The sequence below is a fragment of the Xyrauchen texanus genome, chromosome 25, assembly GCF_025860055.1.
Source record: "Xyrauchen texanus isolate HMW12.3.18 chromosome 25, RBS_HiC_50CHRs, whole genome shotgun sequence".
NCBI classification, from domain to species: Eukaryota; Metazoa; Chordata; class Actinopteri; order Cypriniformes; family Catostomidae; genus Xyrauchen; species Xyrauchen texanus.
Window position 1 is genome coordinate 1,481,979 of NC_068300.1, and position 27,397 is coordinate 1,509,375.

The 27,397-nt window shown below is 41.2% G+C and overlaps 1 protein-coding gene across 6 annotated transcripts in view; it reads left to right on the forward strand.

Annotated features, from left to right (window-relative positions):
• The window catches only part of LOC127618530 (vitamin D3 receptor A), a 71,631-nt gene that overhangs the window by 22,701 nt on the left and 21,533 nt on the right, over positions 1 to 27,397 (forward strand). For 2 of the 6 annotated variants that reach the window (XM_052091029.1, XM_052091032.1), the window contains 3 exons: positions 4,665 to 4,701; positions 19,050 to 19,197; positions 24,526 to 24,656. In XM_052091029.1, the coding sequence (XP_051946989.1) occupies positions 4,665 to 4,701; positions 19,050 to 19,197; positions 24,526 to 24,656 (316 nt within the window). Of the gene's footprint in view, positions 1 to 1,432; positions 4,702 to 9,218; positions 9,602 to 19,049; positions 19,198 to 24,525; positions 24,657 to 27,397 lie in introns of those variants that run through there. The other 4 variants (XM_052091030.1, XM_052091033.1, XM_052091028.1 and 1 more) reach the window with 3 other exon arrangements.

A 27,397-nucleotide genomic window follows, 5' to 3' on the forward strand; every position in this document is an offset into this window, starting at 1 on the left:
TGCACCTGGTATTACTGTCCATTTCGGGTGATCCAACCTAGTCAGTGCTAAATGCAGGTGTAAATGGGTCCAAAACATTTCTGTGATTAGATAACTCAAACCACATTTAGAGGTGGGCAGAAATGTAGGGATAAGTAACAAAATAAAATAAAGAAAAATCTGATTTTCGTGGCGTTGCATTAATGCGGTTGAGCGCATAAAAGGTAAAGTACTGTTTAAAATTCAATGCAAATACCCGTCATGTTGAGGTATTAATGTAAACACAGTCGTTACGTTCAAAGTGAACATAAAAACTGGGCCAAAAAAGCCGATGATTCAAAATATTGGACTTTTTGGGCCAATAATTAGTACTGCTGTTTTGTCGGAATTGAGAAGAAGAACATTTCTAGCCATTCAATCTTTGATATCATTGATACACTTCGCTAACTTGGAGAATTGGGACATTTCGTTGGGTGTCATCGGCAAAACAGTGAACACTAATTCCACAGTTCCTGATAATAAAAGAAAATAAGAGGCCCTAAAACTGATCCCTGCGGCACTCCATACTTAACTCTAGTTTGATCTGACAATTCCTCATTTACACAAAGTGGTAGCAATCTGTGTAAAAACTAAAATAGACTTGAAGTGTTAATGCACCACTATTTAGGCGTACATATGCACACCATTCGACTCTAGATGGCGCTATAGTAAGCACTTTTAACCCTAAGGGCTAAAATCAAAGCTCTTTTTTTCTCCGATCCCATTTACTGTATATCTCTGATTTAATTTCAGTCTATAAAAATGTTCCGCCATTTGGAATTTTTGGGAAAACCTACTTTTTAGAAGACCTCCTATGCCATTTGTCCGATTCGCACAGACCCTCAGACTGAATTCGATTCCCGCATACATTTCTTTCTAAAAAACCCTACTTTTTCAAACTCCTACAAGGCTGTTTGTATGAACTGCTCAGCATATGATATACATCATTCATGACAAATTATCAAAATAATTTTTATTTAGGGCTGTCACTATCGATTATTTTGATATATTAAATAACTCAACAATTGCATAAAGTTGTCGAGGTAAAGTCACGTTTGGCTAAAATGCATTCGTTAGCCTGAGTTTTGATGTACTCCTCGATTGAACAACAACAACAAAACAATTGTGCAATCAATATCTAAAGCCAACAGACATATTTGATCTTGTCAGAAACAATGTCTGGCCACCAATCTTGTTTGAGGATGAGTTATATTCACGTTAAACAGTTTGTGGACCACTTCCGCATTCATTTCGATCTGTCAATTCGGCAATTTTGTAATCGAGGAATTTAACTTAGTTCATTATTTTTTTTTATTTTCTCCCCTTTTTGTCGCCAATTTGGAATTCCCAATTCCCAATACGCTCCAAGTCCTCGTGGTGGCGTAGTGACTCGCCTCAATCCGGGAGGCGGAGAATGAATCTCAGTTGCCTCCGCGTATGAGACCGCCAATCCGCACATCTTACCACGTGACTCGTTGAGTGTGCTACCATGGAGACGTAGCGTGTGTGGAGGCTTCACGCTATTCTCCGCGGCATCCATGCACAACTCACCACATGCCCCACCGAGAGCGAGAACCACATTATAGCGACCACGAGGAGGTTACCCCATGTGACTCTACCCTCCCTAGCAACCAGGACAATTTGGTTGCTAAGGAGACCTGACTGGAGTCACTCACCACACGCCCCACCGAGAGCGAGAACCACATTATAGCGACCACAAGGAGGTTACCCCATGTGACTCTACCCTCCCTAGCAACCAGGACAATTTGATTGCTAAGGAGACCTGACTGGAGTCACTCAGCATGCCCTGGATTCAAACTTGTGACTCCAGGTGTGATAGTCAACATCTGGAGGATTTTAAAATTTTTATCAAGTAATCGAATTGAATTGAGTAATCCCGACAGCCCTAATTTAATTCGCCAAGTCTTTCCAAATTTAAGCTAAAATGCTGTTGTGTGTGGCCCATAATGACTAATTGGCCTGTATCTTGTAAGTGCAATATTCAAACTTTACAAAATTCTGTACACATGGACAACAGAACGTTCTGAGGTCACATGCCAAATTTCATCAATTTCCGTTGTTAGGGACACCTTTAATTTTATACAATCGGAATTGTTCAATGGAACATTTGAAATTTGACTGAAAAATAAAACCCTGTCAACTGCATCCAAAGATCTATTCGGTCAGATGTGGCTAATTTGGTATTCTCTTTACATGTGTTTGGACTGATTATAATTACTATCAAATGTGAGCAAATTATCAATTGTGACAATATTTTAAAATCTAGACGCCACTGGCGACAGTCGGGTTGTGTGCGCTCATTTGCGGTTTCGTCAGATATCATGTTGTGAGTTATTGAACACATCTTTAGAGCTCACAACATCAGTGTCTCACGCCGCTTTTCACCCATTCTGTTGCGATGAGCAAATGACTCTTTTGAACTGGCTCTTTTTCATGAGTCACCCGAAAAGAACTGAGGGTGCTCAGGTTAGCATTCTCAGCGAATCAGCCGTCGGTGTGTTCACCACATTTCAAAATAAGAGTCCCATGTGTGTTTCAGGATTCTTTCAAATTAAAAGTCCCGCACTACTTTGAACAACAATCTAAATCGAGCAATTATATGATTTGGTGACTAAAAACAGCCATTCATGCTTCAGTTAAGGAGCCAATGGCTCCCAAGCAATTTTTTTAGTCTGGAGCCCCGTGTAGTCATAAAATCAGAGACCCTCCCCTCGAAATCCCTCACAATCTGTCCAAAGAAATGCATTTGAGGTGCATATTATTATTACAAGCTCATTTGTCCACTTGGTATCGGATCACCTGAATCAGATGTTATTACAAAGTGTAACCGGGTCTTTTCCGGTAGCATTGATTTTTGAAGTTCCTCTCCTTCTAGACCAAACACAGTGGGCTGCTGTACGTGCAGGGGTTGTTTGGGGTCTTGGATATTACGAGTGAATAATTTAAAGGCTCAGCTGCCAGTCGATCCGCTGTTATGCAACGGTGCAGAAGGAAACGTTAAAGTGGGGCAGATCTGTTTTGGCCCTTTCAGTTGAGTCATGTTGACTTGGTCATGCAAAGCAAAGTCTTCCTGGTGCTTGAAAAAGCAAAAGATGCAGTTGAGGTTTGCATCGCGTCATGCAAAACAGCAACTTGCATGAACTGATGTTGGTGTGCAGAATTTGCCCCCGGTGAGAATATTTGTCCAGTTGTTTATACACACTTTACAAATGTTTCTCTGCCAGTTTTCATGGTCTGTTTGGGATCTGAGAGTTGTTTGTATTGCCAGTTGTGTTCAGCATAACAGAGTGAGTATTGCTCAAATCCACAATTCAAATGGACTTTACAGCCATTATTCATTTTTATTTTTAATAAGAATCATTCCTTTAGAACAGTGGTTTTCAACCTTTTTCTGATGAACGCCCCCTCCCCACCCCACCCCAATTATGTGACTTAAGTTGAAAGTGGAGACTTTGTTGTACCAACAAAAATAAAACTGTGACAGGGCGGAGGGCGGGGTGGGGTTGTGATTCTACACACCCTGCCTCTTTTCAGGCTAATCAAGCCTCCGAGAGGGATAAAGGCCGCCTGCGGACGGTGGTGCGACAGAGAGAGAGCAATTACGGGCAGCTGACCTGTATGTGTTTGATTTATGATTACAATATAAATATGATTTATATTGTCGAGCCGGTTCTTGCCTCCTCCTTCCCAACGGAGCAGCCATTGGAAAGGAGGGACGGAGGGGGACGGAGGAGCCGGCCGCCTGAGAGCGGTTGGATGGCCGCCGACCGCGAGGGGAGAAGGGGCTCCTAGCCGACCACCTAGAGAGGTCAGGGCCACTGCCAAGGGCGGAGTAGACCCCTACCAGCCACTAAACGCAGCGGGGTTAAGAGAGGACTGCCGACCGCGAGCAGGGAGGGACTCCCGGTCGACCACCTGGAGCGGGAAAACCACTGCCATGGGCGGGGAGACCCCTTCTGTTCCCCGAGAATGTGGCGGGGCGTTCCGTCCATCTTTAATGCATTATAGCTTTATTAAAGATAAAACAAATATGTATATGTAAATAACTACAAATTCTGAAACTGGCATTTCTCTGTGCGGTCAGTGCCTCTTCTATGTGTATTGAAACTGCACCCGGCTGAGGCGCACTCTGTCACGGGACGCTCGTCCCTCGAGCAGCTAGATTATAACGTGATTGCTCACGACTAATTGAATCGTAATACGAGTTACTGTGTGCTTCTTATCGTGAAGAAAATTGTCAATATGCAGCGTTATTAATAAGAGAGTTAAAGATGGATTGAAGGGAACAGAAAGGTGAGAGTCTACGCCCATTATACACAGAAACAAAATACGTTTTTGATTTGTTTTTGTTTTGGCTTGTTTTCCCATATAAGTATCTAAAACTACTTTAAAACAATGTAAATTTACTTTAGCAGCTACACAGCAGAAGACGTCGGGGTACTAGCTGAATAATCGGTTAAGAGCTAATGATTAATCGGTGCAATAATCATTCTAATAATCGTTAGACAAATCGATTCTAGACATTTTAATGCAAAGAGGAACTTGACAATAGATTTGATTATTATGATTGATAAACGCCCCCCATTTGTAACCTAATGATCCCCTCTCTACTCATTTTCTCTCAGCGCCCCCTGGCATCCTTTGAACGCCACCCTGGGTTAGGTAAGTAAATGCATTTCATTTTGTGTTTCTGAATTGTGAAGTGTGTTCTGTAGAGGTGACCGTGATGAACACTTTCTTTAGGTGAACCATTACCTTATAACGACCTGTGGAATAACAACTATTACCAGGAAATGCAGTGACACACACACACACACACACACACACACACACACACACACACAGCACACAAACACACACACACACACACTTACTCATACACATACACACACACACACACACTTACTCACACACATACACACACACACACACTTACTCATACACATACACACACACACACTTACTCATACACATACACACACACACACACACACACACACACACACACTCACTCACTCACTCACACACTCAAACACATGCATACACACACACTCACACACACACACACACACACTCAAACACATACATACACACACACACACACACTCAAACACATACATACACACACACACACACACACATACATGCTCTCACCCACACACACACTCACACACACAAGCTCACACACACACACGTGCTCTCACACACACACTCACACACACACATGCTCACACACTCACACATGCTCTCACACACACACACACACTCACACACACACTCACACACACAAGCTCACACACACACACATGCTCTCACACACACACTCACACACACACATGCTCACACACTCACACATGCTCTCACACACATACACACACTCACACATGCTCTCACACACATGCTCTCACACACATGCTCTCACACGTACACACACTCACACATGCTTTCACACACATGCTCTCACACACACACACACTCACACATGCTCTCACACACATGCTCTCACACACACACACACACACACACACACACACATGCTCTCACACACATGCTCTCACACACACACACACACTCACACACACACATGCTCACACACTCACACATGCTCTCTCACACACACACACACACAATCTCACACACCGTTACTGGCAGAAAAACCAGAAACAAAATGGAGAAACTTCCAGGAAAGTGTGTGTGTGTCTGTGAGGGAGAGAGATAAAGAAGAGAGTAACTTCAGAAGGTAATGAAGAATCGGAAAAAAGTGTAATTGATCTGGGGGTCTTGAAGAGGTCGGCAGAGAGACGTCAGTAATTGGGTGAAATTCCCCACTGGCGGTCTGAATACTCTGGAAAATATGGCCTGTGTTGTTTGCAGTTCAAACAAGAGTGAAACAGCTTGCGGCTCCGACCGAGTGTGAATGAATCTTTCTCCGGTTCTCTCACACTTGTAATGAATCCCAGCAGTCCTGGTTCCCCTCCACGCTGTACATCCTGGTCGTAATGCGGAGAGTCTATAGGAGAGTCATACTTGTTTGTTCTCTAGTCTCAGCCATGTTAGACTCCGAATTAGCTAAACCGTTTAACTTTGTGGGTGTCCTAGTGCCCTTTGAAGACTGGAATGCAGTATTAAGGAAACTAGTCACGAACACGGTATGCCAGACGTCCCGCCCACGGCTGCAGAAACACATGCAGTAACATGTTAGTGGATTGAGCAGCAGTAACACTAAATGTAATCCGTGCAGGTGAACACGCTGAGCATCGGATGGCTTGAGCACTCTGATGCAGATGGATGGCGTGCAGTGTGTGTTGTCTTTAGGTCTTTAGGACAAACATGCTAAGTTCAAATACTGGCTTTTCCCGAAAACAGTTCAGCAGCCAGAATATTCTACTTTGAAATGTCCGTTCCAGGACAGAATTTCTGTTTGTGTTTTGGCCTGTGTGATCCCACCCCACGGCCCATTTCCCAATAGTATTTCGACACCCCGGGTTGCTGGATTTTAAAGAAGTTAGCGGGCAAACTGCATGCTGCAGCCACTGAAGCTAGCAATACATCTAGCTAACATTGACAGAGTTATAAATAATCCACATGAGCTGGTTTATAATTGGCAAACAATAAAAACATTGCAAACGTACACATTAGCTGAACAACATACAGTGTAATGCGCTTAACACTGTCAGTTTCCTCGTTCCTGTTGCGTGCCCTCAACCTGACAACCCGCGTGAGGTGGGATACAACTCTCTCCGATATTTTCAATTTGGACTGCAGTACTCATTTTAAATGCTTGATGTCAATGATACATATTGCTCCTTTTTTCCCCCAATTTGGAATTCCCAATGCGTCCTCGTGCTGGCGTAGTGACTCGCCTCAATCCAGGTGGCGGAGGACGAATCTCAGTTGCCTCCACGTCTGACACCGTCCATTCGTGCATCTTATCACGTGACTTGTTGAGCACGTTACCATGGAGACGTAGCTCGTGTGGAGGCTTCACGCTATTCTCCGCGGCATCCACGCACAAGTCACCACGCGCCCCGCCGAGAGCGAGAACCACATTATAGCGACCACGAGGAGGTTACCCCATGTGACTCCACCCTCCATAGCAACCGGGCCAATTTGGTTGCTAAGGAGACCTGGCTGAAGTCACTCAGCACACGCCCCACTGAGAGTGAGAACCACATTATAGCGACCACGAGGAGGTTACCCCATGTGACTCCACCCTCCCTAGCAACCGGGCCAATTTGGTTGCTAAGGAGACCTGGCTGGAGTCACTCAGCACACCCTGGATTCAAACTCACGACTCCAGGTGTGATAGTCAGCGTCAATACTAGCTGAGATACCAGATCCTCCCTAGCAACCGGGATAATTTGGTTGCTAAGGAGACCTGACTGGAGTCACTCAGCACGCCCTGGATTCAAACTCACGACTCCAGGTGTGATAGTCAGCGTCAATACTAGCTGAGACACCAGATCCTCCCTAGCAACCGGGCCAATTTGGTTGCTAAGGAGACCTGGCTGGAGTCACTCAGCACGCCCTGGATTCAAACTCACGACTCCAGGTGTGATAGTCAGCGTCAATTTTAGCTGAGGTACCCAGAACCCTCAATGAAAGTGACATGAAATTCAAGCATATTTACTTTATTATTTCACATTGCTTGTCTTATTGTGAACGATGCATCACTGCACATCATTGCCTCTGTAACGACAGTTACGAGGGTGCCACTTAAGTGTCAAAATACTTTTGGGGGCCTTTCTATATGTCTCTTAAGGCCAAAGTGTACTTCGGTTGTCCAGTATGCACAGTATGCAGATATCATCACCTGACCGCGCACGGCTGTTTTTATTTTGTTGGCCTGTGCATCTTTTACCTGTACACTTAGTCCTCTCACCTGGGTGAGGATCACATGGTGTACCACACTTCTGTATCGCCTTAAAGTTGAATTATACACACACACAGTCGAATGGTCTCGCTACCAGACATTTGTCTTGAAGGGTGTTTGGTGAAACCATTAGCCTAACTGCGGCAGATTGTTGGCTGTGCATAAAGCTGGTCTTTGTGGATGTTTTCTTGTAAATCAGTTTTCATAGCCTGCTGAACATCTGCTCCAGTAATGTTGCAATTGATGCTGTGTGTGTGTGTGTGTGTGTGTGTGTGTTAGTTAACACACCTCCCCAGGAAACAAACACCCATCTGTGATTGGTGTTGAAAAGCTTTGCGGAGAGCTGGACCTCATTTCATCATGTTCCGGCCCTGTTGATCATTCTGAAGACATCCGAGAGATTTTCTGTTTGTTTGACGACCCTCCCACACCAGACCCACCCTTCTAAAACAAGCCCCACCCCTTCATCGCCCCCCCATGTCCCTCCTTTACCAGCATCCCACCCCTGTCTCGCAAAGCTCAGAAATGGCAACTTTGCTGTCATTGTCCCCCAATTCAATGTAATTCCACTCGAGAGGCGTTTACTTCCTTGTAGGCTAGTTGTCCTACAAGAAGCAATCGTCCCTGATCATCGGCTGTTTTTAAACCATCAGAAAATGTCCAATTATTATATTCATCACCTGATACTGATGTTTGCACGATATAGGACACAGAGAACATTCAAAAACTATCCTTTGGCGATCCACAGAAAGACGAGCACTGACCAGTCATGGCTACAAATCTTCACTTTGCATACTTGGACTTTGTGTTAGACAGACGATTATCTTTACCTAAATGAAAAGCATGCATTTAGATGTGCATCAGTGTCAACTGCATACTTGACTCATCCAGTCCACATTATCGCCTTAAATGCTAATCGATACGCAATCATTTCCTCATTTTCTAGAGTGCTAAACTGCTGTTTAGTGGAACACGTCAAGTTCAAATGCCTTAGGGAATCCAAGCAGTACAACTCGACACAGCTCAGCTCTGGCGTTCCATCCCTAAACGGGCCCCTCTGATGGGATTTAGGGCCCCCCATTCCACTGTAAGCCGCAAGCAGTTCCCTCCGCCCCAGTTTTGTCAGTGTGTCAACTACAAGCGGGCCGTTCTTTTTCTAGCCAATGCTAAAAACAAGGTCTAAAGTTCAGAGCCTCTGATGAGCAGATCTGGGTCAAGTCTAACATTTGGAAAGCATTGTTTTTTTTTCTTCCCCGAACTGAGACGCAGCTTTGTTCCTTCCATGGACTGCGATTGGTGAGTGTTCAATGTAAAGTCGTGTTGACGGAAAATGCTTAGTGTCTTTGGTGTCGTGGGAGAGACGCCTCCCTCTTGGAATTCCAGCAGACTCTGGATCAACGTTTAGAAGCAGTGAAATCTGATCTTAGGTCAGTTTAGATTAATATGGTGTAGTTCAGCTCTTGTTTTCAACTGGAGTCGTGTTACAGCGATAAAGGCGAATAATAGACACGGCGTGGTGGTCTCCAAACCCTGTTGCTCGTTCTACTCCAGGATGCAGCTGCTGTTCTTCCTGAATTCACCGTTTCGTTAAACATCTGACGTTTCTGGAATAGTCAGTTTTATATCTGATCAAAGACGGTGTATTTTTGTACTGCTGTGTAGCATGAAACGTTCCAGAAGAAACACATGGTATGTTTTGAATAGCAACACACTACTCACACTAGTTTTTCTGTATACAGTATGTTTGATATGCATAGTATGTGAATATTCTGTATGCATGGAATACCCGAGTGACCCAAATGATTGAGTGCCAATATGTGCAGAAAAGAACTCTGTGTGTCCCACAATGCAATGCAATGTACTCGACTTGACCTTCCATTTACAGTGTGACGAATTAACCGGAAGTAGTCTTTTCCTATACTCATGCTAACAATGCAATACAATAACAACAGCTGTTGACCAAAGTGCTATACAAATAGTTAAGAAATATAGAAAACGTATAAAAAGCATAAAATTAACATACATTGGACATTCTAAGGCTTCAAAAGCCAAATAAAAAAATTGGTTTTAAGGATCGAATAGCTAATGGTCCCAGAGTTTGGGGGAGTAACCATAGAGATTAATTGAGATGGGGGGGCAGACAGTAGCATTTGACCAGCATTTGATGTGAAGATCTCAGAGGACTGGGTAAGGGCGGGGTATCGATACAGATTTTTGTATTTCATTTGATTGCATTTCCAATGTATTTGGGTATATTTCAGTTCAAATGTAAATTTTGCTTACATATGAAAGAAATGACGCATATTAACATATATATATTAGTTCTGTCAGTTGATTTTATTTTATTTTAATCACGATTAATCGCATGATTTTCGCAGTTAATCACGATTAAACGCATATTTTTGAAGTGCTGTAATTTAATTCTAAATATTCTTCTTTTCCTGTCAAAATGCATTTATTTCCTTCTTAGGAGAGAAAACAAAACAGTATGTAACAATATATAATGTTTATTTAATTTTTTTTGGCGGGGGTTCTCCCTATTTGGAATGCCCAATTCCCAAAGTCCTCATGGTGGAGTAGTGACTCGCCTAAATCTGGGTGGCGGAGGACAAACCTTAGTTGCCTCCGCATCTGAGCCCGTCAATCCGCGCATCTTATCACATGACTTGTTGCGCGTTACCATGGAGACGTAGCGCGTGTGGAGGCTTCACGCTATTCTCCGCGGCATCCACGCACAACTCAACACGCGCCCCATCGAGAGCGAGAACCACATTATAGTGACCACGAGGAGGTTACCCCATGTGACTCTACGCTCCCTAGCAACCGGGACAATTGGTTGCTTAGGAAGCCTGACTGGAGTCAACATATAATGCTTTATTAGCATTTTACAAAGCAAAGACTTCCACAGTATAAAGATACAAATGCATTAAAATACCACCAATACAAGTAGCATTAAATGACTCCCAAAGTGGGAGTTTGACTAATTGAAAGAACAACTTTCCAAATAGCTTGTATTTTCATTGCAATGGACATTTAAACTCTTAAACTCTCATCCTCCACAATATTAATCTGCCGGTAGTCTGTGGCTATCCGCTTTGCTACAGCAATCGTGAAGCTGCGTGCATGATTCATGTCAGGGCGTCAACGCCAATATCGAGCGCCATTCTGAACTCTGCATGAAAAGCATGAAAAGGATTTTAAAACCAAATAAAGATCATGATGCACCAGAAAATCTATATTTTTACCCAGCCATACTATTTTTTTTATTCAACTGCTGAACGTCCAAAAGATGTTTTTGAAACAATTATTGAATGCCAATTACTGACTAGAAAACAAGTTTGTCAAGACAAATTTTGATGTTGGCTTGAGAAAGCTTTGCCTGAAAGTTTGAAGTAGTTGTAAAAGCTTGAAATTTGAAGATTTTATGTTTGAAGTAGTTAAAAGTTTAAGTAGAATTAAAAGTTAAATCTTTAAAGATTATAAGACCATTCAGTCTATCAGATAGAGAGATAGATAAATAGATATGTTCTGGTTTAGAGATATGTGATTTGTTACTTGGTGCTAGGGTAACCCAGTATGGTTGCTAGGCAGTTACCAAGGTGATACTCAAAAGGCTCCTTGCTACCCTGAGTCCAGTGAACGAAACCAGAAGTCTCTACATTGTTCTGGTGCAGATATATGTGATTTGTTACTTGGTTGCTAGGGTATCCCCATCTGGTTGCTAAGCAGTTATCATGGTGCTAATCAAAAGGCTCCTTGCGACCCTGAGTCCAATGAATGAAACCAGAAGTCTCTACATTGTTCTGGTGCAGATATATGTGATTTGTTACTTGGTTGCTAGGGTATCCCCATCTGGTTGCTAGGAAGTTACCATGGTGCTACTCTAAAGGCTCCTTGTGATCCTGAGTCCAATGAACGAAACCAGAAGTCTCTATGTTGTTCTGTTGCAGAGATATGTGATTTGTTACTTGGTTGCTAGGTTATCCCAATCTGTTTGCTAGGCATTTACCAAGGTGAAACTCAGAAGTCTCCTTGCTACCCGGAGTCAAATGAACAAAACCAGAAGTCTCTATGATGTTCTGGTGTATATATATGTGATTTTTGTTACTTGGTTGCTAGGTTAATCCCAACTAATTGCTAGGCAGTTTCCATGGTGCTACTCAAAAGGCTCCTTGCTACCCGGATTCAAATGAACGAAACCAGAAGTCTCTATGTTGTTCTGTTGCAGAGATATATGATTATGTTACTTGGTTGCTAGGGTATCCTCATCTGGTTGCTAGGCATTTACCAAGGTGATACTCCAGTCCAATGAATGAAACCAGAAGTCTTTCTCAAGCCAACATAAATATAACATAATGAAGCACTGTGACAACCATGTAACGTAATGTTTTTGAAACGTTAACCGTTGCATATTGCACACTTTTTTCCGTTGTACTACACATTATAAAACTGGATATTCATTGTGTGTTGTCCCATTCTGTGGAGACTTTCTCTATTTAGGGTTTTCTTTTGTCAAAAATGATTAAGTAGCGCGAGTGATCACGTTCTGCGCTCTCCTGCCTCTGGAGCACAAGTATCGGACAGCGTGCTTGACTCGGGCGCAGAGACGGCGCACGCAACAGTCACGTGAATCATTTGCGTTTCAGATGATACAAATATAATTGATCATAGTGTCCAAAAACATCTCCAAACAAATAAAAGATAATAATTGTACATAAGAACTAATTACACATGCAAACACAACAATGACTAAAGGTTTGCATAGCATGCAGACATGATTTTAGTCATGAGATTTCACAGAATGAGTTTCATTCTGTGTCATTTGAGTCATCATTGAGTCTGTGTCGTGTATTTGGCGCCATCTCCTGGTGGTCATATGTAACATTGTGCTTCATGTGGATTATCTAATGATCTATACATCTGATTATCTTGTGTGTGGACTCCATTGAAAGATAATTGCCGCCTCTTAATATTAAAAAAGAACACATTAATAAATCACGAATAATCTTTTGTCTGCCAAATAATATATGAACTTTACATGCAGTTGAATGTAGGTGCATTAATGTAGAATTCAAGTCATGTTTGGTCACAAATGTGCCTATCGATTCTTTTTTAATCTGATAATTACGTGGACTGTGTCACTTCTGCCTTATTGTTGAGTTTTGATAAATTGAGTATATTTTGGCTACTTTACAATAGCTTTAAAAGTGGCTCAACCAATCAGATTCCAGAGCCAGTAACTCGTTTTATCCCATCTGTGTTGGCACATGTTTCCATTTACTGCTTGTTTTTCTACCGAAACATTGTCAACACTCGATGTAGCATTGATTGAACTTCTCTCTGTACCTTTTAATTCATGTGACCTCTGAGTTCAGCATGACTCTCATTCATTCTTTACGTTCAGTCGTGTGGACACACAGATGCTCTCCAACGCTGTTTGTGGTGAACAAGAGGCCGTGCTGATCCGTGTGTCACGTTGACCAGTTGCTGTTATTTACTGCGATGTTGTTGCTCATTTCACATGGCTAAAGGTTTGCAAAGCATAATAGAGCTCATTTGTACTGGAAAATTGAAAATAATCTTCAGGGAGAAAAACAAATCAGCTTATTTTAATGCTTTGTAATTTCCTTAGCTGCATAACATTCTTCAGATGAAATATTTGTGTTTTATAAACTGTTTTGTTCTCTGGCGGGCGTAGTCTTTCCATTCTCTCTTGGAAGACTTCAGTGTTTTGCACGGTCCACATTTTTAGAAACAACTAGTTGAAACTGGCTGTGTGTGACCAACTCTTCCGAATAACATTCTCTGGGTCAGGAAAATGTAATCTGGTTTATTCTGAAAGAATATTAAAGTATCTAGTGATGAACTCTTTAAGACGGAACAACAACTCTTCAAAAGTCAGCTTTCTCATCTCGTGACTGTTACACAATTCTTCCTTAACATTCGAATTAACAGGAAATGATCAAATCTAATGTGGTGAATCTCACTAAATCTGGCCAGAACATCCAGATCTGGTCATATTTTATATATATACACACACACACACACAGAGACACACACAGAGACACACACACACACACACACACACACACCCACACAGAGACACACACACACACACACACACACACACACATACACACACACACAAAGACACACACACACACACACACACACACAGAGAGAGACACACACACACACACACACAGAGACACACATACACATACACACACACACACACGCACACACACACACACACACAGAGACACACACAGACACACATACACACACAGAGACACACACACACAGACACACACACAGAGACACACACACACACACATACACACAGAGACACACACACACACTCAAACACATGCACAGAGAGAGACACACACACACACAGAGACACACACACACACACACAGAGACACACACACACACAGAGACACACACAAACACACACACAGAGAGAGACACACACACACACACACAGAGACACACACAACACACACACACACACACACACAGAGACACAGACACACACACAGAGAGAGACACACACACACACACAGACACACACAAACACACACAGAGAGAGACACACACACACACACACACAGAGACACACACAAACACACACAGACCGAGACACACACAAACACACACACAGAGAGAGACACACACAAACACACACAGACCGAGACACACACAAACACACACACAGAGAGAGACACACACAAACACACACAGACAGAGACACACACAAACACACACACAGAGAGAGACACACACAAACACACACTGTTAAGTGAAAATAATCCATTGTCATTATGGCAGTATAATATATTTGTATTATTATTAAAATATTGTTTAAATCTTCAGGTAAATGTATTAATATATTGCATTTTTATATCTTATATTTTTTATTATTTCTTAATTATTTTGTATTTAATAATAGATTAATGCCATTATTATTTTTTAAATTGAAAATAGAGATATCATTGTAATATTTAGTGAATTTATTTTATTTTTTATTATTTAATTACATATTTAATAATGGCATTAATTTGTTTTGATAAAACATATTTAGTCTGGGTTCATGTTTTTTTATGTTACAGTAATATGGGTGTGGGGGGGGTACTTAAATGTCATGAAAGTATAAAAAATTAGACATTTGTTTCATTTAATATGTAATTTCATATGATTTTTTTCACTTGGTTTTTAGGGTGAAATGCAACATTTCTAGGTGGTGATAAATCTTGATAGCTTTTTCAGTGTCTGCTTTCGTCTTTAACTTGAATATCAAAACAAACTCACAATTACACTCTACGAATGAGTGACCCGGCCTATCCAGAGTGTTTCATGGGTGTAGAACTGACAGTGCAGCTGCACAATCCTGGACGAGCCCCCACAACGACCGCTTTCCAAAGCTCTCGTAGAATGTGTTGACAGCTGTGTTTGCTGAAGAAAAAGGAATCTGAAGAACAACAATAGCTTCTACTGGCTTGTTCTCTTGTTCTCAACCATAAATACACACGTATACTGATGTACATGCACACTGCGTACATACTAACCACACGGAATTGCATGTGTGGGTTTGTACATGTTATTTAGTATGTTCAAGTGCTATATCTATCCCGCTGTTTGCTGTCTGCTGTCCTCACTGTGTGGTAAACAAGATGATTGCTGCCAGTAAGATCACTCACTCACTCACTCACACACACACACACACACACACACACACACTCACACACACACACACACACACACACACACACACACACACACACACACACACACACTACTGTAGCTGCTACTAATGCTTTCAACGCCACTGTTCATGGAAATGATATTGAAATGATTGCTGTTATACAGCTGCACTGTTTCTCACTTCATATTTCCTTTCCCATATTTATCTCTCACTTTCTATGACCTTTGACCTGTTAATCCTCATTTAATTATGCACTGATGTTCTGTAATTGTATCTTCACTCACTGCAACATTCATTATTCCTACACACACACACACAGGAGTGTGAACAACAGTGGACAGATGGACAGATTAGAAAATGTGAGAGGTTTTTGGATACATTTGAGAATAGAATAGAATTGAATTGAATAGAAATAGGATAGAACTGGATATAATCAGAAACAACCGGATCAGATAGAATTGTATAGGACTGGAAAAAGGATAAAAATAGGATAGCTAGTGCAGGACTGAATAAAAAATGAAAAAAACAGGATCGGATAGAAATGAGATCAGATAAGATTGGCTAAAATAGAAATGGGATTGAATAGGATGGAACAAATTACAACAGGATCAGATGGAAATGGGATTGGATAAGATTGGATCAAATAGGATGGAATATAAATAATAGAGACTTGAATATAACAGGATGAGATAGAAATAGGATCAGATGGGACTGGATCAAATAGGATCAAATAGAAATAGGATAGAAATGGAATCGATAAGATTGGATCAAATAGGATAGAATGTATCAGAATATAACAGGATCAGATGGAAATAGGATCAGATGGGACTGGATCAAATAGGATAAATTAGAAATAGGATAGAGTTGAATATAACAGGATCAGATAGAAATGGGATTGGATTATATTGGATCAAATAGAATATAAAATAAATAGTATAGGATTAAAAATAACAGGATAAGATAGAAAGGGGATTGAATAGGATTGGATTGAATAGAATAAAAATAGGATAGAGTTTAATACACCAGTATCAGATCCGGAAAAGGGTCCGTTGGGATTGGATCAAATAGGAATAAATAGAAATAGGATACAATTTAATATAACAGAAACAGGATTGATTCAAATTGAATGGAATAGATGGAATAGGATAGAATTGAATACAACAAGATCAGATAGAAATGGGATTGGTTTGGATTAATTAGTAGTATAGAAAGCAGATAGAGTTAAATACAAAAGGATCAGATAGAAAGATGGGATTGGATCAGATATGATCAAATAGAAGTAGGATAGAGATCAGTATAACAGGATCAGATTGAAATAGGACTGGAAAGGAATGGATCAAATTGAAAAGATTAGAAAATAGGATAGAATTGAATGTAACAGGATCATATAGAAATGTATGAATTATGATTGAATAGATGGGATTGGATCAGATATGATCAAATATAAATAGGAGAGAACTGAATACAACAGGGTCATATAGAAATAGCTTTGGATAGGACTGGATCAAATATGATAGAATAGAAATAGGATAGAATTGAATGTAACAGGATCAGATAGGAATAGAAATGGATTAATTAGGATCGAATAGAAAATAGGAGAGAACTGAATACAACAGGGTCATATAGAAATAGCTTTGGATAGGACTGGATCAAATATGATAGAATAGAAATAGGATAGAATTGAATGTAACAGGATCAGATAGGAATAGAAATGGATTAATTAGGATCGAATAGAAAATAGGAGAGAACTGAATACAACAGGGTCATATAGAAATAGCTTTGGATAGGACTGGATCAAATATGATAGAATAGAAATAGGATAGAATTGAATGTAACAGGATCAGATAGGAATAGAAATGGATTAATTAGGATCGAATAGAAAATAGGAGAGAACTGAATACAACAGGGTCATATAGAAATAGCTTTGGATAGGACTGGATCAAATATGATAGAATAGAAATAGGATAGAATTGAATGTAACAGGATCAGATAGGAATAGAAATGGATTAATTAGGATCGAATAGAAAATAGGAGAGAACTGAATACAACAGGGTCATATAGAAATAGCTTTGGATAGGACTGGATCAAATATGATAGAATAGAAATAGGATAGAATTGAATGTAACAGGATCAGATAGGAATAGAAATGGATTAATTAGGATTGAATAGAAATTAGTAGAGAACTGAATACAACAGGGTCATATAGAAATAGCTTTGGATAGGACTGGATCAAATATTATAGAATATAAATTGTATAGAATTGAATGTAACAGGATCAGATAGGAATAGAAATGGATTAATTAGCATTGAATAGAAAATAGGATAGAACTGAATACAACAGGGTCATATAGAAATAGCTTTGAATAGGACTGGATCAAATATGATAGAATAGAAATAGGATAGAATTGAATGTAACAGGATCAGATAGGAATACAAATGGATTAATTAGGATTGAATAGAAAATAGGAGAGAACTGAATTCAACAGGGTCATATAGAAATAGCTTTAGATATGACTGGATCAAATATGATAGAATAGAAATTGTATAGAATTGCATGTAACAGGATCAGATAGGAATAGAAATTGATTATTTGAGATTGAATAGAAAATAGCAGAGAACTGAATACAACAGGGTCATATAGAAATAGCTTTTGATAGGACTGGATCAAATATGATAGAATAGAAATAAGATAGAATTGAATGTAACAGGATCAGATAGGAATAGAAATGGATTAATTAGGATCAAATAGAAAATAGGAGAGAACTGACCTCAACAGGATAATTTAGAAATAGCTTTGGATAGGACTAGATCAAATATGATGGAATAGAAATAGGATAGAATTGAATGTAACAGGATCAGATAGGAATAGAAATTGATTAATTAGGATCGAATAGAAAATAGGAGAGAACTGAATACAACAGGGTCATATAGAAATGGCTTTGAATAGGACTGGATCAAATATGATAGAATAGAAATAGGATAGAATTGAATGTAACAGGATCAGATAGGAATAGAAATGGGATCAGGTAGGATTGGTTAAAACTGGATAGATGGAATAAGGATAGGATGGGTTAGGTTTGGAAAAGCTTGAGTTGGTGGCAAACTTGTTGTGGATGTAAGATAAATTCTATTTCCTGTTTCTCTCAGGCTCTATTCATTTATTTGTTTTCTATTCATCTTATTCTCTCTGTATCATTCATTTGTAATAACTGATGTTTTTTAAGGTGTTTATCAAATCATACTAACCGTTTCCTGCATAGATTCACTGACTCAGTCACTGATTGGTGTTTGTTGGTGATTCATCAGGACAGTGTTGCATATGTGAAATCAATCAGTAGATCGGGTGTCGAGACCATGAACACACCGTAATGTGGAAAAAGTGTTGATTTTTTGTGAGTTTGACGTGTTTCTCACCGTCTGTGTTCACAGTGATGGATTCCATGGCCGTAAGCACGTCTGCGACGGGTCAGGATGAGTTTGACCGGAACGCGCCGCGGATCTGCGGTGTGTGTGGCGACAAGGCCACCGGATTCCACTTCAACGCCATGACATGTGAGGGCTGCAAGGGATTCTTCAGGTAAACATCTCACCTGCACAGCTGCCTGCTGAAAGACCAGGATTACACTTCTCACATGTGTGGAGTCAGGGTAAAGGAACGGTTCATCCAAAAATGAAAAAAGACTTTTCGGATGACTTTCATTTCTTCTTTGAACACAATAGGACAGTTTTTGAAGAATCTTCAAATTCAATTACGAGACATGAGAACAAATGGGTCATTCCATGTCAACTGGACTAGAGGTCGGCAGCTCAAAACTGTGTTTTTGAATATTGTTTTTTAACTGGTGAAAGGAATACATTGATTATTACATGTGTAGTGACACGTGGCGCTTATTAATAATGGTGTATTTTTGGACATCTTGACATTTATTGTTTTTATATGAATAAATAAAGGTAAATTTCTAGTTTTTTAACACTATTTGTACTTCAGACTTTAGTTTTGGTGGACAAGAAAAACTAGCTTCACACCATGTGCACCAACATTTGGTTTTCGACCATTGAAAATGGGTTCAATTTACACATGGAGCCACATTGAGAGCCCCATATCTCTGGGAATTAACCATGTAGGGCCATAAAAATAAAGATACTTAAAGGTCATTTATTTGTGGACCAGTATGTAAAAGAATATTATGATATCTTTAACACTTCTGGAGTTATAGACACTCAAACTTTGGAAAAATGACACAAAAAAGTGCTTTTTCCCATTTTTGGACTCACACCATTGGCATATAATGCAAGAAGAGGTGCTGAAGTCAACTGATATTAGAAATAGATCTACTGATCTCTCTGTAAAAATAAAGTCAGGATGCTGACACCTTTCCAAGGGTTTCTTTAGGACCTGTAGTTTTGCTCCAAATTCATAGGTGAAAATTGTCATTTTTACCCGCCGCTACAAAATCATGGATTACTCAGTAAATATTGGTTTGTGGCATTTAATATTTTGGCTTTCATTATTATTTATGTTTATCTTTCTTCAGAAAAAGTACGAACAAAATCTAAAATTTCAGCCATGGACGTTTCTGTCATTTGGTTGATTTTGACATGGAGTAACCCCCAATGTACTTTGGTTTCATTGACGTCAAATTTTCAACATGTTTTGATGCAGCAAGTTTGAAAATGTGCATGCATGAATGAGATTTGCAAGACACAGAGAGTTTTGGGTCTGTTCCTCACACAATGTTATCACAATCATATCACTTCAGAAAACTTGAAATGGAGCACAAGAGTCAAATTGACTTTTTTAGCCATTTTTGTTAGCTTGACAGTCCCAGAACACAGTATAACATCTTCATTTGTGTTTCAAAGAAGAAAGAAAACATAGAAACATCACATATGTATATATATTTTTTGCGTTTAACGAGGAGAGAAGAATGAGTTGGCGTTGGAAACTGGTTGGGACGCTGTTCATTTTGTCCTGTAAATCCACCCAAAGGTCAGTCGTTCATCCGAGACCGTCAGAGCAGACGAGTTTGCTATTCTGGAGAGGGTTTCTCGCGCTAGAGGAACGCTGATGTCTGTAATTCATTAGAACTATTGTTTTATAACTGTGCTGATAAATATCTGCCAGATGCTTATGTAACGTAATGGTTTTATAGTTTGTTTTAGTTTATCTGCTGGTCTGAGAGCAGATTAGTAGTTTCATTGAAAATGAGTAAGACTGGAAAAGGGCTATGCTGCTCGATTCACACTGACGCAGATAAAATAAAGTTTTTCCTTCATGCATGACTGCAACTGACCTCCAGAAACATGCGGGTGGAGTTTTAAAAATGGCAGATTCTCGTGCTTTTCTGCTTAGTTTCACATCTAACCTGTCTTAATGGAACTGTTTCATGCTGTCCCAAACCTAGACGACTTTCTTCTATGCAGCACAAAATGAGAACTTTTGAAACATCTTCACGCGGCTCTTTTGGCCTGCATTATCCAGACTGTAAGACTTATTATAAGTTCTTTGAGTGCCTGAAGTGGGTTGTTGGCAACGAGAAGACACCAGGAATGTGCTGTTTATTTACTGTATTGCAAAAACAGAAGCATGTTTTCAGAACTGACCAAAAAAGAGACTTAACATTCAGCTCCAAGAGGATTAAACAAAAGTGCCAAAATAATTAATATAGGCTACACATTCATTTTGAATCCCCTTTTCTCCCAATTTGGAACGCCCAATTCCCGCTACTTAGTAGGTCCTCGTGGTGGCGGACAAGTATCAGTTGCATCCGCTTCTGAGACGTCAATCCGCGCATCTGATCACGTGACTCGTTGTGCATGACACCGCGGAGACTCACAGCATGTGGAGACTCATGCTACTCTCCACGATCCACACACAACTCACCACACGCCCCATTGAGAGAACCACTAATCACCACCACGAGGAGGTTACCCCATGTGACTCTACCCTCCCTAGCAACCGGGCCAATTTGGTTGCTAAGGAGACCTGGCTGGAGTCACTCAGCACGCCCTGGATTCAAACTCACGACTCCAGGTGTGATAGTCAGCGTCAATACTAGCTGAGACACCAGATCCTCCCTAGCAACCGGGCCAGTTTGGTTGCTAAGGAGACCTGGCTGGAGTCACTCAGCACGCCCTGGATTCAAACTCACGACTCCAGGTGTGATAGTCAGCGTCAATACTTGCTAAGATTCCCAGATCCCTCCCTAGCAACCGGGCCAATTTGGTTGCTAAGGAGACCTGGCTGGAGTCACTCAGCACGCCCTGGATTCAAACTACCCGACTCCAGGTGTGATAGTCAGCGTCAATACTTGCTAAGATTCCCAGACCCCTCCCTAGCAACCGGGCCAATTTGGTTGCTAAGGAGACCTGGCTGGAGTCACTCAGCACGCCCTGGATTCAAACTACCCGACTCCAGGTGTGATAGTCAGCGTCAATACTTGCTAAGATTCCCAGACCCCTCCCTAGCAACCGGGCCAATTTGGTTGCTAAGGAGACCTGGCTGGAGTCACTCAGCACACCCTGGATTCAAACTCACGACTCCAGGTGTGATAGTCAGCGTCAATACTCACTGAGCTACCCAGAGCCCTTCAGAAAAAGTACTTTTGTCTGATTTTACATGATATATCTCTGGGTATATATAAGGCAGCTCTGAAAAACTGCTTTTGTTTTGTTCCCAATCATGTCATAAACAGAATGAGCTGTCGGCGTCAAGTTAGGTGGAGCTCCAGGTCACCGATGACGTGAACCAATGGGAGTTGAGCAGTCGGACGTTTTCCTAAAAGTTCGCCCAGGCGAGCTGTTACAAACCACCGAAAACAAACACGTCTAACGTCTTCTTGGCCAGATCTTGTTCTAAATTACATCACAATCGTTCGTTCTTCTATTTCGTCTCAAGTATATTTGGGTAACCACAGTGAGCGTCATTATCTCCAAATGGAGAACAGTTAGCACAGTAGTGAACCGTCCCAGAAGTGGCCGTCCTTCCAAAATTCCTCCAGGAGCGCAGCGATGACTCATCCAGGAGGCCACAAAAAGCCAAGGACAACATCCAAGGAACCGCAGGCGTCTCTCGCGTCACTAAAGGTCACTGTTCATGACCCCGCTATCAGAAAGACACCGGGCAAAAATGCCATCCATGGAAGAGTGGCGAGAACCACCGCTAGCCCAGAAGAACATTAAGGCTCGTCTGATATTTGCCAAAACACACACTGATGATCCTCAAACTCACCTGTTAGTGAAATGAAACGCTCGGTGTCATTAGTGTGACGTATTTGATCGGAGTCCATCAAGAACCAAATCTGTAATCGTTATCAGTGTTAAACGAACGCTTGTTTGCTCTGTTCGATAGGTTTGTTTACAGATGATAGTGAGATGTTTACTGTACACAGAGCTGCTGTATGTGTGTGTAGATGATCGTCCCATCTATTTTGTGAGTGTTTTGTTATTTTTATAGGTGTGGGTTTCGATTCCTCATATCGTCTCTTCTTCCATTAATGATTCTTTTAGTTCTTTTAAAGAAAAAATATAAAGAAATGTTTGTTTATCTTAAACTACATGTTGTCATATCAACCACCATCCAGTTATTACTCTGATTTAAGTTTTACAAGCGTCAGTATGCAAAATACATTCAAAACTCCAGCTCATAAGAGTCATTTGTTTGGGAATCGGACTACACTAGTCACGCTGTATGTTTCAAAAGAACCAACTCACAAGAGTCATTTGTTTGGGAATCAGACTACACACGCTGTATGTTTCGCGCTGTTGATTCAAAAGAACTGACTCATATGAATAATTTGTTCATGAATCGGACTACACAGGCTGTATGTTTCGCACTGTTGATTCAAAAGAACTGACTCATATGAATCATTTGTTCATGAATCGGACTACACAGGCCGCGCTGTATGTTTCTCGCTGTGGATTCAAAAGAACTGACTCATATGAATTATTTGTTCATGAATCGGACTACACAGGCCGCGCTGTATGTTTCTCGCTGTAGATTCAAAAGAACTGACTCATATGAATCATTTGTTCGGGAATCAGACTACACACGCTGTATGTTTCGTGCTGTTGATTCAAAAGAACTGACTCATATGAATCATAAGTTCGGGAATCGGACTACACAGGCCGCGCTGCATGTCTCGCGCTGTTGATTCAAAAGAACCGACTCATATGAATCAGATGTTCATGAATCGGACTACACAGGCCGCGCTGCATGTCTCGCGCTGTTGATTCAAAAGAACCGACTCATATGAATCAGATGTTCATGAATCAGACTACACAGGCCGTGCTGTATGTTTTGTGCTGTAGATTCAAAAGAACCGACTCGTATGAATCATATGTTCAAGAATCAGACTACACAGGCCGTGCTGTATGTTTCTCGCTGTGGATTCAAAAGAACTGACTCATATGAATCATATGTTCGGGAATCGGACTACACAGGCCGCGCTGTATGTTTCTCGCTGTTGATTCAAAAGAACTGACTCGTATGAATCATTTGTTCGGGAATCAGACTACACAGGCCACGCTGAATGTTTCTCGCTGTGGATTCAAAAGAACCGACTCGTATGAATCATATGTTCAAGAATCAGACTACACAGGCCGCGCTGTATGTTTCGCGCTGTAGATTCAAAAGAACCGATTCATAAGAGTCATTTATTCAGGAATCGGACTACACAGGCCCTGCTGTATATTTTGCGTTGTTGATTCAAAAGAACGGACTCGTATGAATAATTTGTTCAGGAAGAGGTAGTCATGGTGATTTATTATAATAACTGAAATTAATTATTGAATTACATTGTGGCTTTTAAATGAAAATGTTGTATGATTTTTGTAAAATGTACGATGAACGCATTTATGTATAATGTAAACTCTCTCTCTCTCTCTCTCTCTCTCTCTCTGCCAGGCGCAGTATGAAGCGTAAGGCGAGCTTTACCTGCCCGTTCAACGGAAACTGCACCATCACCAAAGACAACCGGCGTCACTGTCAGGCGTGTCGTCTGAAACGCTGCGTGGACATCGGCATGATGAAAGAATGTGAGTGACAGTGTTTCACATGACTTCAGCTCAGTTTGAGTGACCAGTCAACATATGAACGAACCATCACAATGGCATCACATCCCTTAAAGCACGGGGTCATGACCCCAACCAGAGCGCTCTTAGGGGTCACCAAGCCGACTCGAGTTTTCAAGACACGGTGACGTTCTATAAAATAACATTTATGGATGAAGTGCACAAAATTCAGCGATATTTACTGGGGGAACTCGCACATTTAATAATAAATTGAACCATCCCAGATATTGTCAAATAATATTTTAATGTTATTTTTGTAACCTCTACCAGTGGCTGACCGATATATCGGCAAAGCCCAGATATCGGCCAATATTTAGTATTTTTAAGTTATCGGCGTCGCCCGATACATTTTCCTGTTTGGCTGATTAGTTTTGCGAGCGGCAACGTCGCCGACAATCGCCGGATTAGATATAAATGGTCTGTCAGAGACCTAAACGACCAATCACAGTTTGCTTTGTTTCATCATGTTACCACAACAATTGTCCAGTCTAGTTTAACCCTTTAAGCGCTGAAGGTGTTTTTAAAGATTAAGGCTAGTTATAAATAAGTAAATAAGGTCCCAATCATGTCGACTGTATCTGAGGAAAACTTTGTGTCGATGCGACAAAGCGATCAAAAGTTCCAACATTACAAATATAATTGACATAGTGTCCAAAAACATCTCCAAACAAATAAAAGATAATAATTGTACATAAGAACTAATTACACATGCAAACACAACAATGACTAAAGGTTTGCATAGCATGCAGACATGATTTTAGTCATGAGATTTCACAGAATGAGTTTCATTCTGTGTCATTTGAGGCATCATTGAGTCTGTGTCGTGTATTTGGCGCCATCTCCTGGTGGTCATATGTAACATTGTGCTTCATGTGGATTATCTAATGATCTATACATCTGATTATCTTGTGTGTGGACTCGATTGAAAGATAATCACTGACTCTAAATAATCATATGTGATGTTTTATGTTCCGTTTAGGTTTCGTGAAGTTATAAGCGAAAACGCAGCTTATAAGCAACACCTGCTACATGTACATGTAGGTCAAAGACATATATTTAGCTGTTACTTGCTATATGTTTGTCTGTGAGCAAAAGAAATAGTCTGGTTGTATTTTACTCTTTGAGATCTTTCCAATGACGTATAACACATGGCATGACACCGAGCTTAAAGGGTTAAACAGCACCACAGGCTCATTTTGTGAAGTTTTATGCTACTATCATTAACTGTCTACTAGCAGAACTGATGATGACTGCATTAGCAAACCCCACTAATAAAAATGTCTACTTTATTTAAATGTACAAACATATTGACCATCAGGTTCCCTCATGTGAACACCGTCCGGCCGTGGGGGGAAACTCAGCGTGCATTTTGAAGTGTGTAACTGAGAGAACGACGGCCAACAATGATGCTTTTTTCTCCGTGTTGTTGCACAATGAGTCGACCCAGATTTTCATTGAGACGTGGGGTGGGAGTTGAGTGCGAGGCAGATCGCTACTTTAAGTGAAAACGGATACAGTTGAGGCATAAATGAGCCTCTTTGTGTGCGTTGTGCAGTCGGCTTAGGACAACAGGTCAGAATTGTGTTGAGGCTTTGTGTGAGCCAATGAGACGTTGAGCTCAGCCGTTTACACATTCTAGAACATTGTGATAAACAATGCAAATGACAGATGCTCATGAGCTCCTTTTATATCACCCGGTCTGTGATTGGCCCGTCACAAGGATTGGTTCAATTGACATTTAAATCATTTGATTGGATAATTGAATACGTGTAATCTGGTTCTGCTGTTGGAAGTGTTTGATGTAACAACATACAGCTAGTCATTATGATGTCATGACAGAAAACACCAAACAGAGCGGAGCCTCCTGACTAATTGTAACGTTTTTAAATATCCATCATCCATCTTCAACCGCTTATCCGAAGTCGGGTCGCGGGGGCAGCTGCTTCAGCAGGGGGCGCCAAACTTCCCTATCCCGAGCCACATTAACCAGCTCTGACTGGGGGACCCCGAGGCGTTCCCAGGCCAGTGTGGAGATGTAATCTCTCCACCTAGTCCTGGGTCTTCCCCGAGGCCTCCTCCCAGCTGGACGTGCCTGAAACACCTCCCTAGGGAGGCGGCCAGGGGGCATCCTTACCAGATGCCCAAACCACCTCAACTGACTCCTTTCGACGCAAAGGAGCAGCGGCTCTACTCCGAGCTCCTCACGGATGACTGAGCTCCTCACCCTATCTCTAAGGGAGAAGCCCGCCACCCTTCTGAGGAAGCCCATTTCGGCCGCTTGTACTCGTGACCTAGTTCTTTCGGTCATGACCCCGCCTTCATGGCCATAGGTGAGGGTAGGAACAAAAATTGACCGGTAGATCGAGAGCTTTGCCTTCCGGCTCTTTTCGTGACAACGGTGCGATAGAGCGAATGCAAGACATTGCTCCGATGTTTTACTAGACAACAAGACAAAAGGAAAGACTGTAAAATGATCTTCTGCAGGAACAGTGTGGGGTAAATGTGTTTTTGGGGATTATTTCGAGCTCATTCAACACTCAGACCGAGACGTAATTGAGCTACAGACACACAGATGGCATGCGAGCCAGACTGGCACAAGACGGGCACCATTGCCAGGCTGTTCCTGTCCGTTGGCACTAGGGAAACATACGTCACACCACAGATCTGGACGAGCTGTGGACACAGACGTCTGTGCGCTGTGGTTT